A 23084-nucleotide genomic window follows, 5' to 3' on the forward strand; every position below is an offset into this window, starting at 1 on the left:
AATAAATATGTACAAACATATACATATATACAGGTGCTGTGGGGAAGGGAAGGAGGTAAGATGGGGGGGATGGAGAGGGGGAGGAGGGGGAGAGATTAATGCATTTATCCTCCAAAAGGAGGGTGAGAGTCAGTGAATGAGAAGTGGAAACAGCATGGGCCTGGGTTCTAATCTCTGCTCTGTCACTTGCCTTGGGCAAGTCACTTAACTTCTACACCTCGGTTTCATCCGCTGTAAAATGGGGATTCAATACCTGTTCCCTCCCCACCAATTTAGACTGTGAGTCTCACGTCCTACAGGGTTTGTGTCCAACCTGATAAGACTTGTATCCACCCCAGAGCTCAGAGTAGAGCTGATGCATAATAAGGGTTTAACAAATACCAAAAAAAAAAAAAGGAAAGTTCACAGGATGTGTTGCCTCCAAAGCACATCTCCCTTGGATGAGTCTCTTCTTGGATTGAGTCTTTCTTGGATGAGTCTCCCTTGGATTACTCTCTTCAGAGTAACCTTCCTCATTGTACTCAGTGTTATCACTTTTCACGCGTTGTAGTTCGCTTAGTCTCTGCGCGATTCCAGTGCAGGCGTTTAGAGGTCCAATGTGCTGGGTGTGCTGAGTTCTCATTCATTCATTCATCCAGTCGTATGTACTGAGCACTTACTAGATGCAAAGCACTGTACTAAGCACTTGTAGTACAACGTAACAATAAACAGCGATAAGTACAGTACTCTGCACACAGTAAGCGCTCACTAGAAATCAGCGTGGCTCAGTGGAAAGAGCCCGGGCTCTGGAGTCCGAGGGCGTGGGTTCAAATCCCGGCTCCGCCACTTACTGGCTGTGCGACTCTGGGCAAGTCACTTAACTTCTCTGTGCCTCAGCTACCTCATCTGTAAAATGGGGATTAAGATTGTGAGCCTCACGTGGGACAACTTGATCACCTTGTATCCTCCCCAGCGCTTAGAACAGTGCTTGGCACATAGTAAGCGCTTAATAAATGCCATTATTATTATTATTAATAAATACGATTGAGTGAATGAATGAATGAGTGCTTTACCCAAAAGGAAGCCAATCTTTTATGGGAGCTTCAAAATGAATTTTTTGAAGCCATTCTTGCCAGTTCGCTCTTCAAGAGAAGCAGCATGGCTTAGTGGAAAGAGCCCAGGCTTGGGAATCAGAGGTCATGGGTTCTAATCCTGGCTCCGCCACTTGTCAGCTGTGTGACTTTGAGCAAGTCCCTTCACTTCTCTGTGCTTCAGTTACCTCATCTGAAAAATGGGGATTAAGACTGTGAGCCCCACTTGGGACAAACTGATAACCTTGTTTCTCCCCCCGTATTTAGAACACATGACACATAAATCCTTAAAAAATACCATCATTATTATTATTACTTTCTTGTACTTCTATTTTGCGGGAATAGATTGCTCAACGACCTGGAATCTGACATTTTTCACCAGAATGGCTTTACTTACCCTGATCCCTTTGGGTCCCAGAGGCCCTGGAAGTCCATCATCACCCTGCAAAATGCCACAAAGACATATTAAGAGTTTGTCCTCCCAAGATTCTTTGGTGTCAGGGTTACTACACAGTAAAGTAGAATTTTTTTGTACCTTAATTGCAAAGGAGATGGTAAAATTATAGAAAACAAAAGGCCAAGAAACAGCAGTACTGGCTAAAGAAGTTGACTGTAATCTCATTTCTGGTTCTGCTGGGACTTCCGGGCACAGAAGTGCCAACTTTTCATTTTGGATGTTGGAGGATAAAAAGGGGGTTGAGATTTTAGGGGGTGGGGGAGGGACCAGGCTTCATGGGTCTAACTGGGCAGAAAGCTGATATTTTGGGCCTTTTCCACCTTATTCAGAAACTCTGAGGACTCATCAGAGACCCGAGATGAGGAATTCTGAGAGAACAGTCCAGAATATTGTGAAAATGCTCACACTCCACTGCTCCTGTGTAATGAACACCACTGGAAGCGTGGGTCGGCCCCCCTTCCCCTCCCCACAGCACTTGCGTATATTTGTACATATTTATTAATCTATTTAATTAATGATGTATATATATATATAATTCTATTTATTTTGATAATATTGACACCTGTCTACTTGTTCTGCTTTGCTGTCTGTCTCCCCTTATACACTGTGAGCCCATTGCTGGGTAGGGACTATTTCTATATGTTGCCGAACTGTACTTTCCAAGCACTTAGTACAGTGTTCTGCACACCGTAAGCGCTCAATAAATACAATTGATTGTTTGAATGAATGACTGAATGAATTAAGGGGGAAGGGAGTGTCTGAGGATTTGGAAAATCTGAACTGGGTGAAATCACTCTCCACAGAAAATAATGAAAGTCAGAGTTAGCCAAGAGACTCCATGCAGAGACGATTTCATTCATTCATTCGTATTTACTGAGCGCTTACTGTGTGCAGAGCACTGTACTAAGCGCTTGGGAAGTACAAGTTGGCAACACAGAGACGGTCCCTACCCAACAGTGGGCCCACAGTCTAGAAGGAGGAGACAGGCAACTAAACAAAACATATTAACAAAATAAAATAAATAGAATAAATATGTACAAGTAAAATAGAGTAATAAATATGTATAAACATATATACAGGTTTGCAACTCCAGCTGTGATAACGAATAGTAAGGCCCTTTCTGGGCCACAAATTAAACAATACCGCCCTCTAGTGGGGAAAGGGCGCATTTTCCGACTAAAGAATGAACACTTGGGTCTCTTCTGGAATTGCTATTTTCTGAGTGCCTACAGTGGGGATCGAAATCACCCCAAACATCCGCTCCTTCCCCTTGCCCAGGCCCACCGAGGAGGGGACAACAAAGGCTGATGGACTGAGGCTTGCGGGGGGGGAGAGGAGATATTATGCTATTACGTTTTTAGTACCATTCATTCAATCATTTCTTGAGCGCTTACTGTGTGCAGAGCACTGTACTGAGCGCTTGGGAAGTACAAGTTGGCAACATATAGAGACGGTCCCTACCTAACAGCGGGCTCACAGTCTAGAAGGGGGAGACAGACAAAACAAAACATGTGGACAGGTGTCAAGGAGAAGCAGCGTGGCTCAGTGGAAAGAGCACACGCTTTGGAGTCAGAGGTCGTGGGTTCAAATCCCAGCTCCGCCACTTGTCAGCTGTGTGACTTTGGGCAAGTCACTTCACTTCTCTGCGCCTCAGTTAACTCATCTGTAAAGTGGGGATCAAGACTGTGAGCCCCCCCATGGGACAACCTGATCACCTTGTAACCTCCCCAGCGCTTTGACAGTGCTTTGCACATAGTAAGCACTTAACAAATACCATTATTATTATTATTATTATTATTATTAAGTCATCAGAACAAATAGAATTAAAGCTAAATGCACATCATTAACAAAATAGAATAGGAAATAAAAAGAGTAATAAATCTGTACAAACATATTTACAGGTGCTGTGGGGAGGGGAAGGAGGTAGGGCGGGGGGGGGGGGGATGGAGAGGAGGAAAGGGAAAAGGGGGCTAAGTCTGGTCGCCTTTCCCCTATCACGGGGACAGAATTTCCGCCACCTCCTTCATGGCGTCTTTGACTCTCGGACAACTCATGCCACCTGAGATGGTTCTTGGTTCTGACCTGTGGTCAGTGGAGTCTCTCTATCCAGGGCTGCCTTCTCATGTCAAGTGAAGCAGCAGCCTCAAAGGGCCGAAGGGGGAGATGGCTCGGCTTCCCTCTGCCCACTCAAGCGACTCCTGCATGGGTGAGTGGATAGAACAAAGGCCTGGGAGTAGGAATGATCTGGATTCTAATCCTGGCACCTCCACTTGTCTGCTATGTGACCTTGGGTAAGTCACTTCACTTCTCTGGGCCTCAGTTGCCTCATCGGTAAAATGGGGGTTAAAAGTGTGAGCACCTCGTGGGACAGGGACTGTGTCCAACCTGATCAACATGTACCTTACCTCAGCGCTTAGAACAGTGCCGGCACATAGTAAGCGCTTAACAGGTACCATAATTATTATTATCATTATTGCAGTGCCTGCACATAGTAAGCACTTAACAGGTACCATAATTACATTATTATTATTAACTGGACCTGAAAGGGAAGTGCAAAGGCTTTGGAGCTGTGTGTGTTTGGGGGGAGGGAGGGAGTCCCTCACCCCAGAGAGAAATGCTCACTCAAGGTGTCAGGGAAGAAAGTTCCCCTAAGTGGTGCATGTGTCATTACGTTCCACTACTGTGTGTGTGAATTGTAACACAATATCACTGGGGAAGTAAAATTTTCCCCAGTTCAGGGAGGACTAAATGTAGCCAGGCCCTCTCCAAGTCAATATGAGGTCAAGAAGAGAGTAAGAATACCACTGAAAAGTGAAGCCCAAAAGAGGCAGAGAAGCAGGATGTGTTCAAATTAGGGGGCTTGAAAAGAGAAACACCATCCATGCATCTATCATTCTAGGCATGAAGAGTACAATATAAACAAGTCCGATTTCCTTGTCATGAAAAAGACGATTTTAAGAGCAGGTAGAGGTAGTTGTAGGGAACAGAGGTTCACAACCCCTTGGCCCACCTAACTGGATTTATTCACTTTTTGCCTAATGGGAGAATTAGACTCAGGTACCCTAATTGTATATAAGGACAGGCCAAGTGGAAATATGGCTTCTTTATCTTGGGTTAACCTGAATAATACTGAGAAATCATTGACTCTGAATACAGCTATAAATTTACACTGGAGAAGCAGCATGGCCTAGTGGATAAAGCACAGGCCTGAGAGCCAGTAGGTCATGGGTTCTAATCCCGGCTCTGCCACTTGTCGCTGTGTGACCTGGGGCACATCACTTAACTTCTCTGGGCCTCAGTTACCTCATCTGTAAAATGGGGATTGAGACTGTGAGCCCCATGTGGGACACAGACTGGGTCCAATCTGATTTCCTTGTATCTACCCCAGAGCGTAGTACAGTGCCCAGACATACTTATTATTATTCTTCTTATTATTATTGTTAGCATAATCTCAGTATTATTCAGGACGGCAGGCCATTCCAAAGACGAATACATGCATTCCTGCAAGATGTCTCATAGTGGCACTTGCTAGATGTCTTTCATGCCAAAATACCATATCACATTACTGTAGTAGAAATTGAGATTCAACAGGTGTGGCGGTCACATACCTTTTGGCCTCTAGGCCCAGGGGGTCCTTCTGGTCCCGGAAACCCGGGTAAACCTGTATGTCCTTCTAGACCTGGAAATCCTCGCTCCCCCTGAAACAACAGCCAGTGAATTCATGAGTGGATTTTCAGAAGCAAATAGCAGGAAACATGACACTTGGGAAAAGTCACCAAGAGCTTGTCCCAGTGACGGACTGAGACAGCAGAAAGCATCCAGTCACTTGGTTCCTAAAAATGGCAGAAGAATGTGAGCAGGGAACATGTCCGCTGTATTGTTGTTTCGTACTCTCCCAAGTACTTAGTTCAACGCTCCGCACACTATAAGCACTCCATAAGTATGACTGATTGAAGAACAAACTTATTGGAGAGCAGGGATTCTTAAGATTTGCTCTCAGCTTCTTCGTTTGCCAAGGATGGCACTTGGTTCCATCGGTCGAGTCTACTTGAGAAACTGTCTTAACTGGGTAACAAGTCTCTACTTCTCTGAAACCTTAAAACTATACATTTCTCAACAACTTTTTTTAACCTTCTCCAGAAGATGTGGTCATCCATCCAAATCTTTTTCTTTTTTACTAAAAAACTGCCTCAACCCTACATATACAGCTATACTCTCTAAAAAACCATATATATGGATACTACTTACCAATGGTAATAATGTCTACATTTCTTTTCCCAAAAAGGCAACTGGAAAATGAGAAGCCAGCAATGTTTCCCATCATAATCAAATTCACATTCTAATGGAGTGCATCACTGTACAGAGTTCTGTTGGGAACTATTTGAAATTATCAGCAACACAAAACACATCCTTTGGTTACCATGCGCTTAGTGTAACACTTCTACTCTCCTTACCTCCCCACTCCTTTTTTTCTCTCTCTCACACACACACACACACACAAACACACACAATCATAGGTACTGAATGATAACTGTCAGAGCACTGTACTAAGCACTTGGGGAGAGAACAATGTAGTATGTTGTCAGTAGGCAATCACTACCCTCAAGGAGTTTACAGTCTAAAGGGGACACACACACCCCACCACCCACATACTCTTCTGTGATAACATAATAATAATTGTGGTATTAGTTAAGCGTTTACTATTTCACATGCACTCTACAGAGCACTGGGGTAAATACAAAAGCAATCAGGTCAGAACATCCCCTTCCCCACACAGGGCTCATAATCCCCGTGTTCACTCAGCTGCAGTTTGCATTTCCCCAAGACTCCAGCTCAATGGCTATCTCTCAATGATTCGTATTCATTGAGTGCTTACTAAGTGCAGAGAACTGTGCTAAGTATTTAAGAGTACAACAGAATTAGCAGAACCTCCCTGTCACTGCCAGCCTCTTACTGTAGTGCTCTTCAGTTCTTCTTTCACACTGCACCAGACTCTGAGATTCTTTGAGCAATTCTGACATTTTTTTTTTGCCATCCCCTGACACTCCCCATGCCAAATGACCCACTCTGTAAACTTCTGCCAGGTTTTTAGTCTCTTCTACTTCATGTCATTCCCCTGTCCTTCCTTCTTCTATTTCATTCTCTCTCTCTGTGTGGCCTAGTGGAAAGAGCCCAAGTTTGGGAGTCAGAAGGACCTGGCTTTTAGTCCCAGCCCCACCACTTTATTATTTTAATGGTATTTGTTAAGCACTTACTGTGTACCAGGCACCGTTCTAAGCACTGGAGGAGATACAAGGAAATCGGGTTGGACACAGTCCATGTCGCACGTGGGACTCACAGCCTTAATCCCATTTTTCAGATGAGGGAACTGAGGCACATAGAAGCAAAGTGATTTGCTCAAGGTTACACAGCAGTGGAAGAGATGGGATTAGAGCCCAGGTCCTTCTGATTCCCAGGCCCATGCGCTAGCCATTAGGCCACACTGCTTCTCACTTGTCTGCTAAATGAACTTGGACAAGACACTTCATTTCCCTGTGCCTCAGTTACCCCAACTGTAAAATGGAGATTAAGACTCTCCCCCTTTTAGACTGTGAGCCCACTGTTGGGTAGGGACTGTCTCTATATGTTGACAATTTGTACTTCCCAAGCGCTTAGTACAGTGCTCTGCACACAGTAAGCACTCAATAAATACGATTAATGATGATGATGATGATGATGATGATGATGATGACTGTGAGCCCGATGTGGGAGGGGGATTATGTCAAACACAATTTGCTTGTATACACCCCAGTGCCTGGCACATAGTAAGCACTTAAATATGACTATAATTACTATCAATTATTATTATTAACTCAGCTATCTCTCACATGCAGGAGATATTTAGTGAGAGGGGAATGGGGAAAGGAGAGGAAAGGAAGAAAGGGGAAAGAGGAGGTGTGGATATAGTAACAGGAAGACGGATAGCACCTTAGTAAATAAAAATAAACACCATTTGGCACTAAGCCAAGGGCCATCTGGTTCTCAGCATCTCTGCCTTCTCTAAGAAGGCAGAAACCAACAGAGAAGCAGCAGGATAGGGCACGGGCCTGGGATTCAGAAGGACCTGGATTCTAAACCCCGTACCACTGCTTGTCCGTTGTGTGACCCTGGGCAAGTCACTTCACTTCTCTGGGCCTCAGTTCTCTCATCTGTAAAATGGGGACTAAGATAGTGAGCCCCACGTGGGACAGGGACTGTGTCCAACCCGATATGCTTGTATCCATCCCAGTGCTTAGTATGGTGACTGGCAAATAGTAAGCGCTTAACAAATACCACAGTAATTATAATAATTATTATTATCCGGCAAACCCACACAATATGATATTCTGGACTGTCGATATGTAGTGTAGCACCCAATAATAATGGGTTCTTCAATCAGGAATTGGGAACTTGGGACAAGGGCACTGCAGAATAAATGTATGTTCTTCCCAGACCGAGATAGGTCTTTTTGAAGACAAAGGCAAGTTTCCGGCAATGAGCTTTGGCTCAGAACACAGAAAGGCAGTTTTCCTTGATTTGTTGGTTGGAATTGGTTGGTTGAACTCTGAAAATGGTGTTCAGTCTTGAGCATTTAAATATGGGACAGAAGTAGCTACAACTGGAAGGCGTCCAGAGCAGTAAGGAAAAATTTAAGAGCTAGATAGTGTTTATCTGGGTGTTTGGGACTTTCATTCACTAACTTTCCTAACACTGATGCTAGAGACCAATGAAGCAGAATGAACGTCCCGCAACTTCAAGTCAGAAAAAACAAAACAAAAAACACGTTATGAAGTTGAGCAGATCCGGTATGAAAGTCAGATCATAATTAAAAAGCCACTTTTCTGACAAAGTACTCCTAAGGTACGTCTTTATTTTTGGTTTTGGTTATTCAGGGTACAATTTGAGGGGTTTTTAGGTTAATACACTGTGGACAATTTTAACGTTTGGGGTGTTTTAGCTTTTATTTTTACAATGTGCTTACAATATCTTCAAGGTAATGGACTCTTGGGCAAAATTCCTCCATTCCAGAACTGGCAAGTGATATACATGGCTAAATGAACCTCAGCATCAATTCCTTGTTAGCATCCACAGTGGGGCAACTATTTAATTTGGGATTTAATCCAGCATCATTCATGCGAAACAATGTGCACATTTTGATTTTAAGGAGAGGGGTGGACTGCACTCTGGAATAAGAAGGATGCCACTGACAGAAACAGCATGGCTTAGCGGAAAGAGCATGGGCTTGGGAGTCAGAGGTCATAGGTTCTACTCCCAGCTCGGCCACTTGTCAGCTGTGTGACTTTGGGCAAGTCACTTAACTTCTCTGTGCCTCAGTCACCTCATCTGTAAAATGGGGATTAAGACTGTGAGCCCACGTGGGACAACCCGATTAACTTGTATCTACCCCAGTGCTTAGAACAGTGCTTGTCACATAGTAAGTGCTTAAATACCATCATTACTAGTATTACTAACACATGAACTAAGCTAAAAATTACCCTAGGTATCCGTTACTAAGAAGATTTGAGATTCTTTTCTGAGTAGACAGGATAGAAATCTGCTATGTGGAAAACGTGATCTCTGTTCTTCTTGCTGTTCCTAGCAGACTCTGGTCCGATTGAGACGGAGGGGAGGGTGAGGAGGGGCAGAAAAATTCAGCATTAAATAGCAGTTGTTCTCTGGAGAGGATGGGAAAACAAAGGCAGGACTCATTTTAAGAGGAATTCAGAGTATGATCTCACAGATCCCTGTTCTATTTTGGAAGAACAACCCCTATTTCACCTCCCGGTCCTGACCTCCCCACTCCAACCCTTGTTTGAAACAGACAGAATTTCCTCTAACGCCAACCTCTCACTGTTCCGCTGTCTTGGAGGTTGCCTCTTGGAGATTTACCTACTTCAATCAATCAATCGTATTTATTGAGTGCTTACTATGTGCAGAGCACTGTACACTAAGCACTTGGGAAGTACAAATTGGCAACATATAGAGACAGTCCCTACCCAACAGTGGGCTCACAGTCTAAAAGATACAGGAAACCCAGTAGAATCCGTGTGGTTTGGCTTGCCTATCTGCTTTGGCCCTACAGTAGCCGGCCCCAAGATAACCACCACACGAACGCTTCGAGTCCTTTGCCGTGGAGAGCTTACCTTTTCCCCTTTAACTCCACTGCAGTCACATTTAGAGCCCGACGAACAGCCATGGCAAGCCTGTGAGAGGGGAAGAGAAAGGAAAATTAATCTGGGCTCCAAACTTCATCTCTGTGGCTGTATTCTTCTACAGGAACTTAAACCAGAAGAAATGACACTCACCCTTGCAGGTGGCATCTCCACAAAATATGACATTAGAAGCAGTGTGGCGTATTGATGAGGAGGAGAAGGGAGAAGAAGAAATAATAATAGCAATGGTATTTGTTAAGTGCTTACTGTGTGCCAGGCACTGTACTAAACGCTGGGGTGGATACAAGTAAATCAGGTTGGAAACAATCCCTGTCTCAATCCCATTTTTACAGATGAGGTAACAGGCACAGAGCGGTGAAGCGACTTGCCTAAGGTCACACAGCAGACAAGTGATTAAGTTGGGATTAGAACCCACAACCTTTCGACTCTCAGGCCTGTGCTGTATTACATCATGCATCTTCTCACAAAAGAGTACAGCCTGGGAGCCAGAGGACCTGGCTTCTAATCCCACTCTGTCACTGGTCTGCTGTGTGACCTTGGGCAAATTACTTAACTTTTCTGTGGCACAGTTGCCTCAACTGCAAAATGGTGATTCAGTTCCTGCTCCCCTTCCTATTTAGACCGTGAGCCCCATGTGGGACCTGATGATCTTGTATCTACCCCAGTGTTTAGTGCAGTCCCTGGCACATAACAAATACTGCAATTATCATTATTATTATTACTGTTATGAGAAAGAAAGGTTCAAGGCCTTTAGAAGGCAGTTCCCTGACACTTGGAGAACACGGATCACTAACTTCTCAGTGCTTGTGGTCAGAAAAGCACATTTCCAGTCCACATGCTAAACTTAACCCTGACAGAATGAGAAGTAATCAACGGTTTGTGTTTATTTTTTTTTTAATTGAGGGCTTTCTGTATGTAAAGCACTTTAAGAAGCACCATGGGAGTCAGAAGGACCTGGGTTCTAATCTCAACTTTTCCATTTGTCTGTGGACCTTGGGCAAGCCACTTCACTTCTCCGAGCCTCAACTACCCCATCTGTAAAGTGAGGATTATAACTGAGCCCCATGTGGGACAGGGACTGTATCCAACCTGATTAGCTTGTATCTACCCCAGCACGTAGTACAGTGACTGGCACATAGTAAGCGCCTAACAAATACCATTTTTTTTAAAACCGTGGCAAAACATTCCAGCCACTAGATGCCACTTTCCATTCAATATTGTCTAGCATGCTGAGCTTAAGACAGCCTCCATTTAACTACATGTTACTGGAAAGGTATTTACCATGGAGAGAAAGAAGACTCCCTCTGCTCACCTGTCTCCCCTGCCCTTTTCCACAATTTTAGTGGCCCAGGAAGCAGAAGGCTCAGAACTCCTCCATTTACTTTCTGCCAAGAGCAGCATTCACAGTGACAAGCAGCACGGCCTAGGGGAAAGCGCTTAATACAGTTCTCTGCACACAGTGAGTACTCTGATGAAACCACTGATGAAATAATCTAGTAATAATATTACTCTGTTAATACCACTGATGAAAGAGCACCAGCCTCCAAGTCAGTGGACCTGTTCTAATTCCGACTCCGCCAATTGTCTGCTGTGGGACCCTGGGCAAGTCACTTCACTTCTCCATGCCTCAGGCAACTCATCTGTAAAATGGGGATTTAGACTGGGAACCCCATGTGGGGCCGGGACTGTGTCCAATCTGATTAGCCTGTATTTACCACTGCACTTAGTACAGTGCCCGGAACATAGTAAGTGATTAACAAATACCATTTTTTTAAAAAAGTAGAGGGTTTGGGGGGGCGCAGGGCAGAGTACTTTGGGCAAATTATCAGGGAGCACTGTCTTAAAATATCTTACAGGTTGAATGGTCATACAGAACCCAGGAAGGTTGTTGGCTCACACTTATCAAGGCAGGGGCCGTAAATATGACCCATAACCCATTTGGCATAGAAAATCCCTTGGCACCTAGCCTGAACGACTACAGTGAAGTAACCTTCGTCACCCAAAGACTGGTTATATAAAACTGGAGAGGCGATAATGGTTTTGTGGGGAAGACCAAGTGTACCATAACGGTAAGCCATCATGACACTCCAGGGGATCCACCTCCACAAACAAAGACTCCTCAACATCACTGAGCCCCCTCCTACCTCACCACTCACCTACTACCATTCAGCCCACACACTTTGCTCCTCTAATGCTAACCTCCCTGTGCCTCCATCTCACCCATCTTGCCGCCAACTCCTCACGCACGTCCTGCCTCTGGCCTGGAACGCCCTCCCTTCTCAAATCTGACAGAATTACTCTCCCCTGCTTCGAGGCTTTTTTGAAAGCACATCTCCCTAAGTCCCACCTTTCCTCTTTTCCCACTCCCTTCTGCATGGCCCTGACTTGCTCCCTTTGTTCTTTCCTGGCTCCCAGCCCTACAACACTTATGTACATCAGTAATTTATTTATTCATATTAATGTCTTTCTCTCCTCATCTAGACTGTAAGCTCATTGTGGGCAGGGAATATGTCTATTGTCAAACTATACTTTCCCAAGCACTCAGTACAGTGCTCTGCACATAGTAAGTGCTCAATAAATGATTGACACAACTGACTTCACTTCTCTGTGACTCACTTCCCTCATCTGCAAAATGGGGATTCAAACCCTGTTCTCAATCAATCGTATTTATTGAGCGCTTACTGTGTGCAGAGCACTGTACTAAGCGCTTGGGAAGTACAAGTTGGAAACATATAGAGACAGGCCCTACCCAACAGTGGGCTCACAGTCTAGAAGGGGGAGACAGAGAACAAAACCAAACATATCAACAAAATAAAATAGAATAGATATGTACCAGTAAAATAGAGTAATAAATATGTACAAGCATATATACATATATACAGGTGCTGTGGGGAAGGGAAGGAGGTAAGACGGGGGGAATGGAGAGGGGGACGAGGGGGAGAGGAAGGAGGGGGCTCAGTCTGGGAAGGCCTCCTGGAGGAGGTGAGCTCTCAGTAGGGCCTTGAAGGGTGGAAGAGGGCTAGCTTGGTGGATGTTAGGAGGGAGGGCATTCCAAGCCATGGGGATGATGTGGGCCTGTTCTCTCTACTAAGGCTGTGAGCCCCAATTGGGGCTACCCCAGTGCTTAGTACAGTCCTTGGTACATAATAAGGACTTAAATACTTCAATTATTATTACTACCATCAGGTAATCCACTTCCCCTCATGAGAGCTGACTCATAATCCAGCAAATGTCAGGATTTGTATGGTAATTCTTTCCACAATCCATCTTGGAAAGGTTACAAAGCATGAAATCAAGGGAATGTAGATGGAGTATTTTTCCCCCCTTGAATATAGGTTGGTGTACATGTTTCCTAATTGGTCGAGGATTCTGCTTGACCATTAGCTGTTAGGAAGGACAACTCTACCCTACTCTCCTTACCAATCAATCAGTGGTATTTTCTGAGTGCAGGGAATAATAATGATGGTATTTGTTGTACTAGTCACCACTTGGGAGAGTCTGACAATTAGGAGACATGATTCCTGTCCTTAGGAATCTTACACTCTAGCAGGGAAGACACAGACTGTGTCCAACCGGATTATCTTCTAGCTACCCTAGGGCTTAGTACAGTGCTTGGCATACAGTAAGCACTTAAATACCATAAAGAAGAAAGGAAATGAAGAAACCACTGGAGACTTTGGAGGAGTGGGGAGATATGCACAGAATGACCGAAAGTCATCTGACAACAAAGCAAAATAGAGGCTGGAGTTGGGAAAGACTAGAGGTAGGGAAGTCTTCAAGGTGGCTGAAGTGAGCTGGGATATGACAAGAACTGTAAGCTCGCTGTGGGCAGGGAATGTGCCTATCAACTGTTTCACTGTGCTCTCCTTCCAAACCATCATCAAGTTGGTCCAGGCACTTCTAATCAATGGTATTTATTGAGCACTTACTGTGTGCAGAGCATGGTATTAAGTGCCTGGGAGAGTACAATACAACAGATACATTCCCTGCCCACAACAAGCTTACAGTCTAAGGATCTGATGACGCCTGCATCTACACCAGCAAGTGGAGGAAAAGACTCAGATAATTCAGGGAAAACAGGCAGGAGCAGGAGGAGAATCATTGGGAGGACTCCATCTTGGCCCTCCTCCTTGCCTGCATGGAAGTCTCGGGATCACAGAAAAGTGGTTCTTTAAGGTGAAGAACCACGTCGAACTTTCCCTTACATACTTCCTCGGCCTGGCCTTGAAACAGTTCTGCTATCGCAAATTACACACAAATGCATTACAACGGTACGATAAGAGGACAAATATGCCCAGAATTTCTTCTCCGCGGCACTCAGAAATGGATTAAGGGCATAGCGTTTGACGGCTAACTCAGTAAGGCAGACATACTAGGGTTCTAATTCCAGCTCTGCCACTTGCCTGCTGTGTGACCTCGGGCAAGTTGCTTAACTTCTCTGGGGTTCAGCTTCATCATCATCATCATCAATCGTATTTATTGAGCGCTTACTATGTGCAGAGCACTGTACTAAGCGCTTGGGAAGTACAAATTGGCAACATATAGAGACAGTCCCTACCCAACAGTGGGCTCACAGTCTAAAAGGGGGAGACAGAGAACAAAACCAAACATACTAACAAAATAAAATAAATAGGATAGATATGTACAAGTAAAATAAATAAATATTTATTTATTTTATTCCTCGCCCTAGATTCTAAACTCGTCCCCTACTCTGTAGGCTCGCTGTGGGCAGGGAATGTGTGTGTTATATTGTACTCTCCCAAGCATTTAGTACAGTGCTCTGCACACAAGCGCTCAACAGACATGATTGACTGTAATATAAGGATTTAATGCATGCTATTCCTCTCCCTTAGACTGTCAATTTCATGTGGGACAGGGACTATGATGTGTCCATCCCAGTGCTTCGAGGTGAAGCACTTTAAGGTGTCCACCCCAGTGCTTAGTATGATGCTTGGCATATGACAAGCACTTAACCATGCCATAATTATTATTAACAACCACAACTATCATCATTATTGGGGTCCCCTAACCTAATCCAGGAGGGCCAGGGCCCCTTGGGTGACCCTGTCATGTCTAGTGCAAGAACCTGTGACATCTTCTCAAGAGGTCATGGCTTTAGGATGGAGTGAAGAGCCAGCGGACATTTAAAGACCAGAGACCGAACACCAATCAGTCTGCTGCGTGACCTCGGGCAAGTCACTTCTCTGTGACTCAGTTACTTCATCTGTAAAATGGGGATTGTCCATGAGGCCCAAGTGGGATTACCTTGTATCTACCCCAGCACTTACCAAAGGGCCCAACAAATGTTAAGCACTAAGGAAATGCCATAAAAAAATAAAAATTATCACACAACTCCTGTACACTTCAAAATGGTCTGGCACTTGTCACCTTCGGCTCAAAGGCATTTAATCAGCCATCTTTCTCCTACTTACCCACAATCTTCTACACTGCACCCCAGTTTGTAATCTTTATCTCACTGAGAAGCAGCCGTGGCATACTGGAAAGAGCCCAGGCTTGGGAGTCAGAGGTCGTGGGTTCTAATCCCACCTCCACCACTTAGCTGTGTGACTTTCGGTAAGTTGGTTAACTTCTCTGGGCCTCAGTTATCTTATCTGCAAAATGGGGATTAAGATTGTGAGCCCTGTGACTTTGGGCTAGTTACTTAGCTTCTCTGTGCCTCAGTTCCTCATCTGTACAATGGGGATTAAGACTGTCAACCCCACATGGGACAACCCGATTACCTTGTATCTACCTCAGCGCTTAGAACAGTGCTTGGCATATAGTAAGCACTTAAATACCATTGTTATTATTATCCTGTCTGTCTAGCCCCCTCACCACCCAGATCTAGACTGTGAGCTCATTGTGGGCAGGGAATGTTGTCTGTCTGTTTTTATATTGTACTCTCCCAAGCGCTTAGTACAGTGCTTTGAACACAGTAAGCACTTAATATGATTGAATGAATTCAAATCCATTATAACCTTGCTCTCTTCCTCTTCGAAGCCCTTTTGAAATTACACTTATAGACTGTAGGCTCCTAGTAGGCAAGGATCCTGTCTACCAACTCTATTGTACTGTCAAATGTATTGAGCGCTTACCCTATGCAGAACACTGTACTAAGCACTTGGGAGAGCACAATACAACAATAAACAGATACATTCCCAACTCACAGTGAGCTTGTCTAGAAAGATTTGTCTAGAGTCTAGAATATTGTCCTCCCCCAGTTCCTAGCCCAGTGCTCAGCACACAGTACGTGTTCAATAAATACTTTTGACGGTTTGAGGCCTGCCATGATCAATTTCTCTCCTTTCCTGGACACATCTACCCCAACTTCCACTTCAATATTCTGAATCAGCTACATGTTAGTGTAGTTATAACTGCCAATTGGACTTCTTTACATGTAGACCTACATACCTCATTATTTAAGCATTGATATATGTGTATGTATACACACACACATATCTCCATTTCTGATATAAATTAAGACTCGATTACATCATTTGAAGGCATTATAAGAGTTTTAATAGCCAGAAACTTCCTCCAGAGGAATGAAGCTGGGGGGTTTGAAAGGTTAAGGCACTGCTGCAATCTACTTTAAGGTAAAGTTGTCCTAAGGGGAGACGTGCTGGGGTGAATTACAGATATGACCGTAAGTGCTCTGGGGTTGGGAGGAGGGACGGGCAAAGGGAGCAAGTTAGGGCCACACAGAAAGGAGTGGGAGATGAGGGAAAATGCAGCTTAGTCTTGGAAGGCCTCATAGAGATGTGCCTTCAATAAGGCTTTGAAGAGTTGTGTCTCAGATTAGAGAAGGGAGGGGGTTCCAGGCCTGAGACAGGACTTGGGCTGGGTGGAATAATCCAGTTGAATAATCAAGTAAATTTTTTTACACCCAGAGGCTAAAGGAAATAACACAAAGCTTAAAACAATTCCTTCCACACACACCCTCCCTCCACTTTAGCAGTTTCTGCCTGCAGGGCACCTAAAGAGACCCCCCACAACTGAAATCTCAACCAAATATCCCAGAGGGGACAGAAGTTCTGCTCCACACTGCACTGGCACTTCCTTTAATACCTTTGGGAATGCACAATGGGATGTCTGTGCATTCTTTCCAATATTTGCCGAGGCCTCTGGACCCGTGCTTCCCTCCAACTGCCTCACTAACTTTCTGACAACAATCACACTCGATTAGGTTTTCCAGTCCCCATGTCTTTCCTCCCCTCAATTGAATGGGTAAACTGGTTCTGCCACAGAGTTCAAAGTGATTTTTCTCTGCCCCTCCTCCCCAGTGCCCTTAACAGGCTCTCAGAGCTTTTTCAAGGGAATACATTCATCTCTCTCCTCTCAACTGACATGGGGGAGTCACCCACACTCTGACAAACAGGAAGCCAAAACAGAAAGGTAGTCTGCCGTCTGGCGTGAGGGAGATTTTTATCTCCCTCCAAATGGGAACCTACCCCCCATTCAATCAGTCGATGGTATTTATTGAGTGCTTACTGTGTGAGTATGATACAACAGAGTTAGTAGATACCTTCCCTGCCTACAAGCTTAGATGGGGAGACAGACATTAATAAGAGAAAATAAATTAGGGGTATGCAATAATAATAATAATGGCATTTATTAAGCACTTACTATGTGCAAAGCACTGTTCTAAGCGCCGGGGAGGTTACAAGGTGATCATTTGTCCCAAGGGGGGCTCACAGTCTTAATCCCCATTTTACAGATGAGGTAACTGAGGCCCAGAGAAGTGAAGTGACTTGCCCAAAGTCACACAGCTGACAAGTGGCGGAGCCGGGGTTTGAACCCATGACCTCTGACTCCAAAGCCCGGGCTCTTTCCACTGAGCCACTCTGCTTCTCTAAGTGCCATGTACCTAAGTGCCAAGGGGCTGAGGGTAATAATTGTGCTATTTGTTAAAAAATAATAAATAATGATGGCATTTGTTAAGCGCTTACTACGTGCAAAGCACTGTTCTATGTGCTGGGGGGGGATATAAGGTGATCAGGTTGTCCCACGTAGGGCTCACAGTCTTAATCCCCATTTTACAGATGAGGTAAGTGAGGCTTAGAGAAGTTAAGTGACTTACCCAAGGTCACACAGCAGACACATGGTAGATCTAGGATTCGAACCCGTGACCTCTGACTCCAAAGCCCGGGCTCTTTCCACTGAGCTAGGCAGCAGTATGCGCCCAATACAATTGATTGATTTGATAGGTTGATTTATTGTCTGCTTCTGATTTGAACGGACCATTGGGAATTTCAGGCACCTGTGTCAGGCATTTCCCCCCCGCTAGCCACATCCACTTTCCACCCCGCCGCACTAATGCCTGTAGCCATAATTTATATTGATGCCTGCCTCCACCTCTAGTAAACTCCTTAGTGGACAAGTAACATAACTACCAAGCACTTAGTAAGATTGTAAACTTGTTATGAGCACGGAATCTGGCTGATATATTATATTCTCCAAGCAAACAGTAAAGCGCTCAATAAATATGACTGGCTGACTGCTCTGTATGCAGTAAGTGCTCCAAAAATACAATCGATAGTTCCTAAGCCCTGATTTGCATAACTAGCTGCCCCATAAACACAACCCAAAAGTTCAAGGTGGGAGCAGCTCTGGCAGAAGTGGCAAGACACACATCTTTACCCCCCTTTTTGCAGAACTGGTACTCTCAAATATCAACCTGCTAAAAAATAAATCATCTATTTTAAAAGTTCGTTCTTTGTTAAGCATTTGCTTTGAACCAGTCACCGTATTAGGTGCTGTGGGAGATATAAGATAATGAGTACCACACGGGTCTCACAGTCCTAATAATAATAATGGTATTTGTTAAGCGCTTACTATGTGCAAAGCACTGTTCTAAGCACTGGGGAGGTTACAAGATGATCAGGTTGTCCCCGGGGGGGCTCACAGTTTTAATCCCCATTTTACAGATGAGGTAACTGAGGCACAGAGAAATTAAGTGATTTGCCCAAAGTCACACAGCTGACAAGTGGCAGAGACGGGATTTGAACCCATGACCTCTGACTCCAAAGCCCGGGCTCTTTCCACTGAGCCACGCTGTCTGTGTGCAGAGCACTGTACTAAAAGCTTAGGAGAGGACAATACCACAGAGTAGGCAGGCATGTTCCATAACAATAATGATAATAATGATGATGTTTGTTAAACGCTTACTATAGTATGCTACTGTCGTACGTGTTAGGCGCTTAACAAATACCACAATTATTATCATGTGCCTGGCACTGTACTAAGTGCTGGAGTGGATACAAGCAAATTGGGTTGGACACAGTCCCTGTCCCACTTGGGGCTCACAGTCTCAATCCCCATTTTACAGATGAGGTCACTGAAGTGACTTGCCCAAGGTCACACAGCAGCCCGCAAGAAATTTACAGACCTTCTACACCCCTGAGGGAGATGTTGAAATTAAAATAGCAGGTCCCACCAGCATCTCTAGAGGGAAATCTTCCAACTGCTGTAGTTAATAGGTACTTGTTAACACAATAAAGAATTACCAGCGGGGTTACAAGAGACCAATACTGAAAAAGCACACTCCCTAGGAGAAAGCAGCATGACATTTTCCATGCTACAAGATAAGGAAGTGTCAGGTCTTGCCTAAATCTTCCCTCCTCCCCCAAGTACCAAAGCTTCCAACCAAACCCTCCCCACCCTCCTGGGTTTATGGATGATGCCCTCAATCCCCCAGGACTGGGGAAGAATAAATCCACCAATTCCACACTATAATCCAACTCTTGCTGAAGTTGTTGGGGTGAGGATTCCAGCCTCACTATTTATCCTCAGGCTCAATTGTCCCTCCTGTTTGAGCAAGAATTCCCAGGATCCTGACACACTGAGGGGCTGGGGGGAGGGTCAGAGGGCCACAGGAGAACAGAAAAAGGAATGGATAAGATAATCAATGGGGCATTGACCAGTTTGTTCTCAGAGAAGGAGGTATTTTACCCAAGGCTGGAAAAGGTGTAGTTTGGTCTCTGGAAACACTAATGGTGTTCAATCTGGTCAAAAGATTATCCAGGGAAAAACAAAATAAGGGTTTCCTGCTCTCATAGCATGAAAACTCTTTTTTTAAATGGTATCTGTTAAGAACTTAGTACTTGCTAGGCACTATACTAAGCACATTGGGGGTACATATAAAATAATCAGATTGCCCCATGTGAGGCTCATAGTTTTAATCCCCATTTTACAGGTAAGGTGACAGGCACAGAAGTAAAGTGACTTGCCTAAGGTCACACAGCAGACAAGTGACAGAACGGGGATTACAACACAGTGTCCTCTGACTCTCAGGGCTATGCTCCTTCCACTAGAATATGCTGCTTCTCTGCCTGACAAGATTATCTGGTATCTACCCCACTGCTTAGTACAGTGCCTGGCACACAGTAAAGCACTTTTTTTAATGGTATTCATTAAGTGCTTACTGAGGCACAGAAAGGTTAAGGGACTTGCCCAAAGTCCCACAGCAGGCAAATGGCGGAGCCGAAATTAGAACCCACATCCTTCTAATAATAATAATGACGGCATTTATTAAGTGCTTACTATGTGTAAAGCACTGTTCTAAGCACTGGGGAGGATACAAGGTGATCAGGTTGTCCCATGTGTGGCTCACAGTCTTAACCCCCATTTTACAGATGAGGGAACTGAGGCCCAGAGAAGTGAAGTGACTTGCCCAAAGTCACACAGCTGACAGTTGGCAGAGTCGGAATTCGAACCCACGACCTCTGACTCCAAAGCCCGGGCTCTTTCCACTGAGCCACGCTGCTTCTCTAACTTATTCTAACTCCCAGGCCCGGGCTGTAGCCACCAGACCACACTGCTTTTTGCTTTTTTCTTTCTCTCTCTCACACAGTGAGGCTTTGAGCCCGTTGTTGGGTAAGGACCGTCTCCATATGTTGCCGACTTGTAATAAAACAATAATAATAATAATAATAATAATATGACAGCATTTGTTAAGCGCTTACTATGTGTGAAGCCCTGTTCTAAGCACTGGGGGGATATAAGGTGATCAGGTCATCCCACGTGGGGCTCACAGTCTTAATCCCCATTTTACAGATTAGGTAACAGGCTCAGAGAAGTTAAGCGACTTGCCCAAGTCACACAGCTGACAAGTGGAGGAGCCAGGATTAGAACCCATGACCTCTGACTCCCAAGCCCGTGATCTTTTCACTGAGCCACAGTGCTTCCCAAGACTTGTACTTCCCAAGTGCTTAGTACAGTGCTCTGCACACAGTAAATGCTCAATAAATACAACTGAATGAATGAATATGATAGGAAAGGAACTCTGGTTTTAATTCAGGTTCAATTATACCATATCCAACTGGTACTACAGGTATTTGGAAATGTTAATTGTGTGCAATGGTTTCTTGAACCAACTAAATGATACAGAACTTGAAAAAATAAAAAAACCATATATATTTGAGATATTGTTCATTATACATATATATGTGTATTTTATATATATATATGTATATATATATATATAAATGAAAAAAAATTTCAAGTTGATTTTTTAGGCACAGATGGGCACTTTCATAGCTTGTGAATTCACTAGCGGTTAGCGTGATATCAAGGATCACTGAAAACTGTTCTGCTTGTGGAGAATGGATTAACCAACTCCCTGTCAGTTACCTAAATTCACAATATATTGAAGCTTGTTATGGGCAAACTCATTATGGGCAGGGAATGTCTGCTAATCCTGTTGCACTGTACTCTCTAGCAGTGCTCTGTGCATAGTAAGCATTCAATAAATACCAGTGATTGTGTGAAAGTCCACCCCTTCTGTGTTCAATTTATAAGACAACTGAGATAGGGTGAGAGATGTGAATGAGATGACAAAAAAAGTTGATGGAACGGAATGCTACCATTTCACACGGAAATACATCAAAGTCAGGGAGAAGATAAAACATCAAAGAAACAGATGTCTTCCTCCTCTCCTGCCACCCCATGCTCTTAACTGAGTTGATTCTGCCCAGAATCCTTTTATGAAACTAACTAGGCACCCAGATCAGAGGGCCATTTCAGCTCCTTCGCACCTAATGTGTACCCTCTTAAAAAAAAAAAACCCATGTCCTCATGACTCTTTCCCCTAGAAATGATTTTAAGGGGTTTGATTATGTGGCAGCATCCCAGTTACACTTTGAAGCATTATCTCTCTCTCAAGTCTTCACAATGCAAGTACCATTTGGACTTACAAAGGAAGTCTTTGCAACATTGCCACTGTTCCGGGGTGCCCCCTTCTAGGGAACAGGAGGAGTAGAGTGGCCTAGACTGGGAGTCAGAAGGACCTGGGTTCTAATCCTGGATCCGCCACTTGGTTGCTATGTGACCCTGGGCAAGTCACTTCACTTCTCTGTGCCTCAGTAACCTCATTTGTAAAGTGGGGACTAAGACTGTCAGCCCCGTGTGGGACAGGGACTCGGTCCAATCTGATTAGCTTGTATCTACCCCAGCGCTTAGTACAGTGTCTGGAACACAGTAAGCGCTGAACAAATACCATCAAAAAAAGAGGCGCAATAGGATGGAGTTGCTGAAATTCTAGTGGCCTTTGGGTTACCAAACATCAAGCAAAGCCACAAAAGAACAACCAGACCATCAAACCACAATCACGAGCCAACCACAATGCTACAAATCATTTCCCGATGGGTTGCAAGTTATGAAGCTCAGTTCCAAAACAAGTATTCAGTATGGCCGCAGTTTGGCAACAGACTGCAGCAGCAACCAATATTACAAAAACCTCCCTAGCATCAATCAATGGTATTTATTGAGCGCTTACTGCGGCAAGAATATCCGTGGGGAGGTGGGTGAGAAATCATTCCTTGAAAAGAAGTGTGGCCTAGTGGATAGAATATGGGCCTGAAAGTCAGAAGGATCAGGGTTCTAATCCTGGCTCCTTCACCTGCCTGCTGTGTGACCTTGGGCAAGTCACTTCACTTCTCTGTGCCTCACCTGTAAAACTGGGATTATGACTGTGAGCCCCACGTGGGTCACGGACTATGTCCACCACACTACCGTCTCTCTACCCCTGTGCTTAGTACAGTGCCTGGCACATAGTAAGTGCTTAAATACCATTTTTTAAAAAAGTAACAGTAACATTTCACACTGAAATGCCACTCCACTAAAGATTGACAGTAGATAGCTCTGATTCAATCAGAAAGTTTGCTGGGGCTATGGACTAATCACTTAGGATGTTTGGGGAGTCTCCATCAAATTAGATTTCTGATTAAGATGAATGGAATTTAGAGATTTGGACCACGGGAAACAGGATCAGATGTGATTTATTGTGAGCTTGACTCGAACTATGGTCTTAACAGAAGGAAAATTCCCACTGGAGGGGCTCACATTCCCCCCAGCAATCCAGAATGG

At 44.4% G+C, this 23084-nt stretch overlaps 1 protein-coding gene across 2 annotated transcripts in view; it reads right to left on the minus strand.

Moving 5' to 3' along the window:
* The window catches only part of COL4A5 (collagen type IV alpha 5 chain), a 125964-nt gene that overhangs the window by 65384 nt on the left and 37496 nt on the right, over positions 1-23084 (minus strand). For both annotated transcript variants that reach the window (XM_038747869.1, XM_038747868.1), the window contains exons 2-4: positions 9690-9749; positions 5136-5225; positions 1468-1512 (exon numbers count right to left, since the gene is read on the minus strand). In XM_038747869.1, the coding sequence (XP_038603797.1) occupies positions 1468-1512; positions 5136-5225; positions 9690-9749 (195 nt within the window). The remainder of the gene's footprint in view (positions 1-1467; positions 1513-5135; positions 5226-9689; positions 9750-23084) is intronic.

Source organism: Tachyglossus aculeatus, chromosome 6, assembly GCF_015852505.1.
Source record: "Tachyglossus aculeatus isolate mTacAcu1 chromosome 6, mTacAcu1.pri, whole genome shotgun sequence".
Taxonomy (NCBI): Eukaryota; Metazoa; Chordata; class Mammalia; order Monotremata; family Tachyglossidae; genus Tachyglossus; species Tachyglossus aculeatus.